We start from the raw sequence: 10,421 nt of genomic DNA on the forward strand, positions 1-10,421 counted from the left end.
TGTCAAATGTCATCCACAGAGCCATAGCCTCAACGCCTTTCCATACATTTTGTCAACATTTTTTTTTGGTGATGTTGTCTGTGAATGACGTTTGACATTTCGATGTTGCATTGGAACAGACCTATGGAATCTAACAAAAAATCTCTCCAATCGCTAAAATAAACCCTTTTGCCATGCGATAGGGAAAAAACTATTTATTCTCATACACAGTGCCTTACTAAACGTCTTACTCCATTTTAAATTTCATAAAATGATTTTAAAATTAAATAACTATGTGCAGCAAGCATGACCCAGTCCATCACGACAGAGTAAAGTTAACCAGGCAGGAGCGCTGATTTGACTAGGGACCTGAATAATCTATTAGCCCTATATTTTTTGCGAATAAAATTTTTCATTTTATTTCAGTGTGCATTTGACTACATTTTCATACAGTGTGTTATTTGACGTTTCGAAAGAGAACCGCTCCTGCCTGGTTTATTTTACTCTGCCGTGAGTCCATTGTATTTTCACTGAACGATGATCAAAAAGCGCCACCTAAATAAACAAAAAATCGCCATATGTACACAATTGAGAGTGTTGCTAAAACGACCTTCGACGTTTGATGCAACAAATATAACCTGAAAGTTTTAAGGGTTTTAAGGAATTAATGTTGTCATTGTTGTGTGTATGGTAAAAAAATTATGTGTGCTACCAACGCCCTGCAAGCATAAGTTATCGTAATGACAGCTGTCAAATAGAGTAATATTTTGTACTAAGGCGTTCATTGGAGTTTCATTTTCTTTTCTCCACAATCGTTTAATAGATCACTGCTCGACGACGTACGCTAGCGTAGGGTAGCGGCTAGTTTTTTCTACGCATTAATTCGCTTTAGAGTGAAGTGTAGCAGCATCACATGAAAAAAATTTCGACAGGACTTCACGAGTAATAGTAGATTACATTGCATGCGACGAAAGTTAATGATTATATGAGGTAACAATTTTGTGATAAAACAGAACTCACAAAAGTGATTCAAAAAAAAGTTGCTTAGGAAAAACTGAGGAATGAATCTGCTCGTTTCCGAATTAATAAATTCGATATCAGCATCCATTGTAATCTGAGCTATTGCTTCCTCTTTGCGTAAGTTGATTATGACAATGACTAAGCAAATAAATAAATTACTTGAAGAAAATATTCTTCAAGTAATTGATTATTTCCGCAGGGGGCAAATTGATAGGTAATGGTGAACTTTCGCATGAGGCAATAGAAATTGCGTAATTCGGACAATATCCTGTAACTTGAAGCAAACGAACTCAATATATGTGTGCAACATAACGAAACTAAATTCACACCGTAAGTGCGCTACAAATTCAAAATCTGAATCTGAATGTGCCTAGGCAGGGTAAAATCGACCCTTCCTTAAACACTGAATTCAGTTGCCTAGCCCTTGGGCCCTTGTAACCGACTTTATACAGGACCTATCCTGTAACATACCTTGTCATTTTCCTTCTACTCTTTGACAACGACTTTGGATTTTGCTTGAGCAGAAATGTTCTCAAACCCAATGCGTATGATTTAAAGAATGAATTCCAGTTGATTTGCGTAACATCGAACTGAAAGATAGTACGATCGCTGGAACTCATATGTGTTAACAGTTCACGCACATTATCATCGGTAAAATGCCATTGATGTGTTACGAAATACTCTAAGCATTGGGCTGCTTTCGTTAGCTGTTCTTGCGTTTTGACCAGACTGCATGGAAATAAAAATCATTTTACTGAACATTTTACCCGGAAATGACAACTGAATGTCGTTGTCAGTGCATATTTACATTTGTCTCTTGCGCATTGACCATGATATAAAGTCCAGCACATATGCTGGCAGGTAATGAACCAAATATTGTACCTTCGTATGAATAAATCGGTTCGTATGCAGTACAGTGGTTGGATACCAAATAGCGCCTTCCATTGGATATTCGATCATATATGTTACCGATCTAGTGACGAATTCTTGCCATGTTATCGGTTGTCGGTTGCCGTTAACACAATTGAACACTTTAATGTCGTGAGATTTTGTGGTTGCAATTCGCCAAGCTGCTGTTATCATCATATTGCTTACAAAATCAACTGGAATTACGTCACTTATGAAGTCTCCCTCACAAATTATTGTATGCAGTAGACCATTTCCAATAGCTACGGTTAGGAAATTTGGTCCACTATAACCGTCCAACCAACCAGGTGTCGGCTCATTATGGCAAGCAACCACTACAGTCACAAATTTATCAGGAAATCATTAAAAATCGGAAATGTAAGGTTTAGATGTAAAATATCACCTATTGATGGACGAACAATAGCGACGGGCAAACGTCCCGCTTCTTTAAGTATCATCTGTTCAGCAAGGGCCTTAGTGAATGTGTATGTGTTTGGTCGTTGGCCAATTAACGACGGAGTGAGCTGTGATCGCAATGGTATGTTTCAGATGAGACAAAAATAAATGTTCTGGCGGCCGTTCATAAAGGATGTCCGCGTCTTTTACGTGTTTTGTGACACTCCCAACATATGATTAAGTTTTGGTTTTCACTCACTTTATCCAAAACATCTTCGGGCAACCAGTCTACTAAACTGATAATATTGGCTGGATCGTATGGTGGCGGATAGATAACTTCTTGAATATCGCTTCGATCGCAATTGCAATATGCTGTGGATACATGCACTAGAGCCTGTGAATATCGAGTGATTAACATCTCTCATCGATATGGGTTAAAGCCACCAGTAATTACATCCAACTGCACCATCCGATGACATAGTTCCAATAAACTCCTTGTACCCAACATATTGATTTTAACCGCCAGCTTCAATTTTTCATCAAATTTAATTGTTGCGGCTAAATGATACACGACGGATACTCTTCGGCAGAGCAATTCTTGATCACTATCCGATATACCCAGCTGCATATGGGTTACATCGCCAAAAATCGGAACGACCTTCTTCAAAGCATGTAAATTTCCACTACGGACGGTGTCGTAGATCTAGATTAATGTAAGAGGCAGCGTCAGTGTGCTCCTACCAGTTTCAATTTGAAAGACACTCACGGTCGAATTAAGTAAATCGTTTAATCGAGCTGCAACTTCTTGACCACGCTTTGGCCTCATCAACAGATAGATGTTTTCGATATCTGGACACGATCGCAGGAGTTTTTCCACCAATATCTACAATTGCACAGAAAATCGACCAGCCGTTGCGCAAACTTACAATTGAATTCCATTTACCTTTCCCACAAAACCGGTGCCTCCAGTAATGAATACACTCCTGCCAGCGTAAAATTGTGGAATTGAAATGTAGGAACCTCTATCTTCATCCGCCGTATACGTATTCCGATTTTCATCAATTTCTGATAACGATGCCATTTATGAATTTGAATTTTGTGTGTAGTTCAGCCTTCAGACTGTAAGTGATAATAAATCAAGTTGAACCTCTTTCTATTTGTTTTTATTGACTGTATCCCCAGAAAATGAGTCATTAATTCATTCAACGAAGTATGCTTGGAATTACGTTCAGAGCGAGAAAGTCGTTGATGTCATGGAGAGAGATGAACAAAAGGGATAAAAGAAATAGCAGGCTCTAAATGGCAACAAGAGGTAATGGACCGTTAGAAATGGAAGGACCTACATCCAGCAGTGGATACAAACAGGCAGAAAAAGAAGAAGAAAGGGTATGATTTACCGTTTTTCTCCACGAACCAAAAACCTCAATTGACCATTCAATTTTGGAAAACAAGTGACAGTTCAAGTGAGTAAAGTTTTACTTTCACCCGTCTGGAAAGAAAGTGCTGTACTTTTGTCATTAGAAATGTAAATCAACCAATCAATTTCCAAGCAATTTCCTCATGGCATTTTGTAGGATGAAAATAAAGCAAATCAGACCGCACATAAAACTAAACAATTAAGTAGACAAACCAGCTGAAAGATAACCAGCTGTTGCTAGATATGCATAACGACAAGTGTCAAATTTTGAAGCTTTAATGATAAGAGCTAAAGCTAAGGATTGTTTGTGTGTTTTAATTCATACAACGAAAACATGTCATCTTGGTCGTACTCGGTAATAGTACATTTACAAAACAAGATAAGCAATGTCCCACTTTCAATCAATTTTCACGTCGGAATGACTTTTACAGAGGCACGACACAGTAAAGCAAAACTGTGTACTTTCCCCTGTCGTGACTCGTACTTTCCAGTGCCGCACTGGCCCTATGGGCGTTCTGGCGATTCCCGAAGGGCCTTTTGATTTTTGTATGAAGAAATGACCACGAATTGCCTTTTGACAAAATCCTTCATATAACGCCCGAAGGGCTTTTTTGAGCCAGTTTTTTGAACTGCTACTTTCTGGTGTACCATGTTAGGATTTAATATGCTGTGTGAATTGTATCTACGTTGTAGAACGAAAATTGTCAGATTCGCAACTTTGGGGAGACGTGGATCAAGTTTCAGTGGTAGTTTCTTACGTCTCAGTGCAAAAAGTAACTGGTGGTTACAGGCAGAAACCAATAAATTGATCGATAAAAGAGAATTTTATGAATTTGGAAACAGCCGAAAGTTTTCACATGTTTCACATCGAAGCACAACTATTTAACTAAATTATTTGCAGAAAAAGACCATTGTCAACAAAATTGTGTGAATTATTGCAGAACCGACGCAAAACTAAATTCGTCGATGTATCATACACTATGATGGCAGTGAATGATTACTTAAAAAGAAGCTATGAGTGGAAATGGAAAGATCTGTGTTGATGTCATAATGACAATTCAAAAGTTCACTTTTCGCAGCTTGTTGCAGAAAACGTTGATGTGATAATCGAACTCGCTTCGCTCGCTTCACATTTAGTGGCAAAAACAACTATTAAGTTGGGAGAACAACTGTTACCACCGAGATTAGCACGTACTCTTTCACTATTTAAAATCACTTTTCGCGCTTTCGAAAGCTTTCGTAAGCCGTCGATATCTTTAATTCAACTTATTTTCGACAATTTTCTTTTCTTTTCAATCTAAAGTATACTATCTGCAACAACGTGCGACGAAATACTAAATCATTGATAGTTGCGGTCGCTTTATTATACATATATTTACAGCAATAAATCGAAGAAAATGATTGATGGACATTTTTGAATATTTTAGAACGAGTTTATTTGTTTTTCAACTTGCAGAAATTTACAGAGATCAATCCGATTATTCAAATTTGTTTTTTTAAACAAATTTTTTGTTGCTTTATGTTACATTTTATTGTGGTCGTATTTACGTTTTATGCGTAGAATTGTTGATAAATGCAATAAAATGGTATAAAGCTCGAAATTTGAATAATCATGCGTATCAAACTTGACCAAGCACCTAAGCAGAAACCGATTTAAACAAGTTTTTCGTAAAACACAGCAGTCTTTTGAGTATTTTTTTCGTTTTGGTCATAAAACACAGCGGTATTTTGAGCATACGCAATACCGATTTTAGTTTTGAACCAACGAGGCGATTCACACGTGACTTTTATTACACGCGTGAAGATGAGATTCTCGTTTATAGGTTTGTTCCAAGGCCATACGAATCGTCAAATTACTGACGTATTAAAAAAAATATTTTGAACAAATTTACGTTATTTCTTCCCAAGTCTGTTTGAAATGACCTTGTCGGAAAAGCTGTTTTTTATATGTCGTTTCGAATACATGACTCAGAAAAACACGAAATAGAACACGACATTCATGCTGAAAACAGAAGAAACATTGAGAATTTATTTCGATCAAATTTTTCATTATTAGGGAACGTCAGATTTTCTGAACAGAAAATACAAACAAAAACACAAACGGATAGGTTTGTTCCAAGTAACTGTAAACACGAAAGTTGACTGGTCGAACGAACACGATTTCATCCACAGAGCTCGGTTTTCATACAAATTTTGATGCGGTTATGTCTCTATGGATGAAATTTGACAGTAATTTGACAATTCGTATGGCCTTGGAACAGACCTATAGGGCAAGTTTGATAGATATCATCAATACAAACATCATATTTTCAAATGCTTATGTATCGGCATATATTGGTCCGATTGAAAAAATCAATTAGTTTACCGGACTACTGGCATCACAATGACATTTTGTTTAATTAAAATCCTTGCAGTCGGAATTTGTTTATTTTTCAGTTAATCTGACAAACTTTTTATCTTCGTTTGGATTTTCAGTTCGGAAAATCTGACGTTCTCTATTGCTTTGATAACGAAATCGCGTCAAAAGTCAAGGCTGTATACTTTGAGGAGGTCACGCAGAGTATACAGCCTTGGTCAAAAGTGACATTAAAACAATGAAAAATTTGATAGACACCAACGGCAACAGCAACCGAATACACCTTGTTTACAAAATTAGCAGGCCTAAAATCGGACAGTGTCCGCTTGCAAATTTCATTACACTGTATTCTTACACTTCTAACATAATCAATAACCAAATTTGCAAGCCTGCACTGTCCGATTTTAGGCCTTCTAATTTTGTTTGCAGTTGCTAGAACAGTTGTCTGCATTATCGAAACAGATTTTCAATGCTTCGTCTGTTTTTCAGCATGAGCTACTTACATATCTTACTCACGTGAAATTTCGAAGATTTCTTTCTTTTTCGATTTTAATATTTTTGTTTAATTTTCTGATACGAAGGTGTAAAGTAATGCCAGACGTTGACAGGTGCACGAAAAAAAAAATCGATTTATCGATGAAATCATATCAGATGTAAAACAGTTTAATTTTCATGACAGAGATATGCCAAATGACATTTTATTTTTTGATATTCGCACATCTATTTTTTATGAATGGCCCCTTATGATTCGCCAGACGTATACATGTAAAAAAGTATAACAACCTTCCCAGGTTTCTCGTCTCTTCCCAAGTGTCGCCGTGATTTTTAAACCAATGTCCCTTAACTTTTATTACTACAGGAAGTTCAGTGTTAAGAAAAGTACAAAGTGTTCAACCAGTGTTGCAAGTACCGTCCAAAAATCATTTTATTAAATGACTCATCACTGCAATAATATACATGAGGGCACAGCACTGCTTCTAGCATGAACATAGAAAATATGCGGAGGTTGATGAAATCACAGTAGGCACTGCGTTTCTATTGCACAAAGAGATGATTTGTGTTCGTGTAGGATTGAAAACGTGCAATACAAACAATACTAAGCACTTGTCAATTCAGTGTTCATACTAGTAGCAGTGCTGTGATGAGGGACTTATAGTAAAAATTTAAACAGAAGAATTCTTTTGTATAAGATTTTCACTAAGTCTCTTATGCAAATTACGGCAGATCACAGGTGAGGTTATTAGAACATCGATCATCAATAATAGCATGGTCCGTAACCGTATCCATCGCCATAAACTCTATATCCGTAACCGTAACTGAGTCCATATTCATAGCAGTACACCGGACTTTGATAATAGCCGTAGCTTTGATAGAATGGAATGGGAAGAATGCCACCGTAACCATAGTATCGACCTGAAATTTTCCGTTTAGTGAATTCATTTTTATTTATCTTACTTTGTTATGCAGAAAAACCTGAGCCTCCATATCCACCATATCCTCTATATCCACCGTATCCTCTATATCCACCATATCCTTTATATCCTCCATATCCGCTTATTCCTGAAAAAATATTTCAAGTTAACAAAGTAACTACATATTTTAACCTTTTACCAACAACAATAATAAACGACTGGCCTTGACTCTGATTTCATATTATATATGCAGGTGTTAAAAGAAGTGAATAAACCATTTGATATAAATGTCGTGATGAAAAAAAAATCAATTAAGGAATCAAACTTCAATGTATACCATGCCCAACTCCAAGACCATGTCCACCTCCAAAACTGTGTCCACCTCCAAAACCTTGTCCACGTCCACCTCCGAAACCTTGTCCACGTCCACCTCCGAAACCGTGTCCATGTCCACCGCCAAACCCACCGTGACTTCCACCTCCAAATCCGTGACCACCACCGCCACCATGACCACCACCTCCACCATGACCACCACCGCCTCCTCCTCCTCCTCGTGCATTTGTTTGGATGATGTAAATAGTTACAATTAGAATTATTGCAGCCGTCTTGATAGCACACATTTTTCTTGCAATAGCCACTAATGCGTAAAAAAATATAAATTTGTTTGTGGTACGCGTTGATGTTTACTTCAATTGATCTCGATATTCAAGTAACACTAAAATGTCTGTAATATGGTGTGTACGCTTAACCTATTGTGTGATTTATCAATTAGAGCTATTTAGCGCGGTCGAATTGATTGTCAGTGACTTTCTGGAAAAAAAATTAAGTTTTTGCTGAGAATAACATCGCTAGGAGTATGATGAGGTGTTTCAGAAAAGCCTGCGATTTAGATTCATGTTTATTTACCAAAAGAATATGCGTACTTCTGATCATGCTTCATGCCCGCACGGTAATAAGCGGGCGTGACACAAGTCCAACAGTACAATAAAATTATAGGGAACTTTATTTACAGAAATGTCTCCGTAGTCCGTAATCTGGGAATCCGTACGACTTCAACGAGTTATCTCACGTCGAAATCGATGAGTGGTTCCTAGAATTTAAGCTAACAACATTTGAAGTACTTAAACTAAGAGATTATTCAAAATATAACTAGCATATTCCTACGTGATCTATTTATATACTCAACCTCTGGTACTTAATCCTTCGTGTCGACTCAAGAAAATCGGGAAAGAATACTGGAAATATATTGGAAGAAAGAAACAAAATTTTGTTCAGAATTACTCCTATCCCTTAACTTCAATACAGTGGCATCGACTTTCATAGGGCAGTAGTGGCTAGTGCCACACTTCTTTTCAAAATAGTTAATATCTTTATATTTTCGAAACCAATTAAATTTAAACCCAATAAGACCCTATTTGCACCGAAAGTACATGCAATTACCTTTCTAATGACACCCCACACGACCATGTATGGCTCGTGTAACTGGAGAAATTTTTGTAAGAAAAGTGCAGGTTTTCGGTTTTTGATCACCTCACACAAGCCACACAAGCTTCGAAGAATTTTTTTGAAAATGGTTTTGGCTTCTGGAGTCGAGTACCTTACTGGGCACATTTAAAAAAAAAAATCCAATGGAAAATGCATGCGATTTCGGTTTGCTGTTTTTCAGAAGAATCCCTCAGAGTTATGCTCAAGAGGTGACATGGTGGCGCTGATGCTAATCGACATCCAAAAAATACACGCATAAAAATGACAACGTCGCAATGCCATCTCTCGAGTGTAACTCTATGACTTAAAGTGTTATGTTCACTGATTTATTTTTCACCCAAAATACACTGAAAGTGTGTACTGATCTACTTTTCGCCGAAAATACACTGACAGTGTGCACTAATCTACTTTTCGCCCAAAATACTCTGAAAGTGTGTCTACGGATCATCACGTTCTCTTAATTCCTATAATATCAAGATTGTCAATCTTACATGAAGTGCGAAAAACAACACAATTCCGTTAATTAATCAAAATTAATCAAAAAAAGGTATGCAGATGTGGATTAAAAATGGAAAATGAAACGATTAAAAATAACAAAACAAATAAAAAAGTCAAGTGGAAAGTCACTTGTGATCTTAACACCTTCAAAATCCAAAATAAATTTCCGAATAATTTATTTGAATCTAAAAATATGAAAATTAATTCTGCTGCATATTCATTAGCATCACTACGTAGTTGATGTGCTACAGAAATCGTTTAAAAGCATCGTTTATTGCAGAAACGGCATGCTTATCATTTTCCCAGACGGCAAGATCGCATCTACCATAAAGGCAATATTGTCGATATGAAGTCGTACATCGCAATTGTGCTAATAGTTTTAGTGGTAGCAATGATGGAGGTATGTAGATTTACTATTGTACTTCAATAGAAATATTTACATTTTTGATAATATAGTTAATCAGTGCACGGCCTCAGCCGGCGGATCATACTCGTGGCAATTACTATCCGGCTATTGGCGTATACTATCCAGGTATACCATGGTTTGGCAAATGACCAGTCAGAAAGGGAAAGTTGTAATAGATTTGCTGTTATTATCAATAAAATCAGATTTTAAAATTTAAAACTATTTGTCCGGTTTTGAGGTAATTTCGTGCACTGGGGCACCCAACGAAAATTTTATTATGGAATATGGTATAGCTGGATCAAACTTGGGACTAAATGTTTTTCTTGAGTGTCGTATATCTATTAAAAAGTATTATTTTTTGGAGGGGTTTACTCGAAGGACTGATTAATTACCGAAATTCTATGGAATAGATATTTTCCTAACGCATTCGATTCCAGCATTCGCCTCCGGCTCGAGCTGGAAACCTCTCATTCGCTAAAAAATTTAGCATAAGTTATGAACAACGTTTTTCTTAAACGACGTTGAAAATAAGCGACGAAGTCGCGA

At 36.9% G+C, this 10,421-nt stretch overlaps 2 protein-coding genes and 1 long non-coding RNA gene across 5 annotated transcripts; 1 reads left to right on the plus strand and 2 right to left on the minus strand.

Annotated features, from left to right (window-relative positions):
* Nucleotides 1-424: 424 nt before the first annotated feature.
* LOC119079064 (putative fatty acyl-CoA reductase CG5065) lies at nt 425-3,442 on the minus strand. The gene is made up of 8 exons (XM_037186872.1): nt 3,245-3,442; nt 3,068-3,184; nt 2,756-3,004; nt 2,561-2,695; nt 2,309-2,429; nt 1,808-2,240; nt 1,471-1,728; nt 425-617 (listed from the first exon to the last, which is right to left on the minus strand). The coding sequence occupies exons 1-8, from the start codon at nt 3,380-3,382 to the stop codon at nt 521-523; spliced, it is 1,548 nt and encodes a 515-aa protein (XP_037042767.1). The 5' UTR covers nt 3,383-3,442; the 3' UTR covers nt 425-520.
* A 3,438-nt stretch (nt 3,443-6,880) lies between these two features.
* LOC119079123 (acanthoscurrin-1-like) lies at nt 6,881-8,208 on the minus strand. 3 transcript variants are annotated; one of them, XM_037186950.1, is made up of 4 exons: nt 7,824-8,208; nt 7,548-7,634; nt 7,304-7,487; nt 6,881-7,018 (listed from the first exon to the last, which is right to left on the minus strand). In XM_037186950.1, the coding sequence occupies exons 1-3, from the start codon at nt 8,104-8,106 to the stop codon at nt 7,330-7,332; spliced, it is 528 nt and encodes a 175-aa protein (XP_037042845.1). In that variant the 5' UTR covers nt 8,107-8,208; the 3' UTR covers nt 6,881-7,018; nt 7,304-7,329. The 3 variants fall into 3 exon arrangements, with proteins under 3 accessions (XP_037042845.1, XP_037042846.1, XP_037042844.1); XM_037186951.1 differs by lacking the exon at nt 6,881-7,018 and having other exon boundaries at nt 7,036-7,487; nt 7,824-7,868; nt 7,911-8,208; XM_037186949.1 differs by lacking the exon at nt 6,881-7,018 and having other exon boundaries at nt 7,036-7,487.
* A 1,506-nt stretch (nt 8,209-9,714) lies between these two features.
* Nucleotides 9,715-10,027, plus strand: LOC119079135. Its single transcript, XR_005088101.1, has 2 exons — nt 9,715-9,869; nt 9,926-10,027. It is a non-coding gene; the product is annotated as an uncharacterized LOC119079135 (long non-coding RNA).
* Nucleotides 10,028-10,421: the final 394 nt, after the last annotated feature.

The sequence above is a fragment of the Bradysia coprophila genome, unplaced genomic scaffold, assembly GCF_014529535.1.
Source record: "Bradysia coprophila strain Holo2 unplaced genomic scaffold, BU_Bcop_v1 contig_297, whole genome shotgun sequence".
Classification (NCBI taxonomy): Eukaryota; Metazoa; Arthropoda; class Insecta; order Diptera; family Sciaridae; genus Bradysia; species Bradysia coprophila.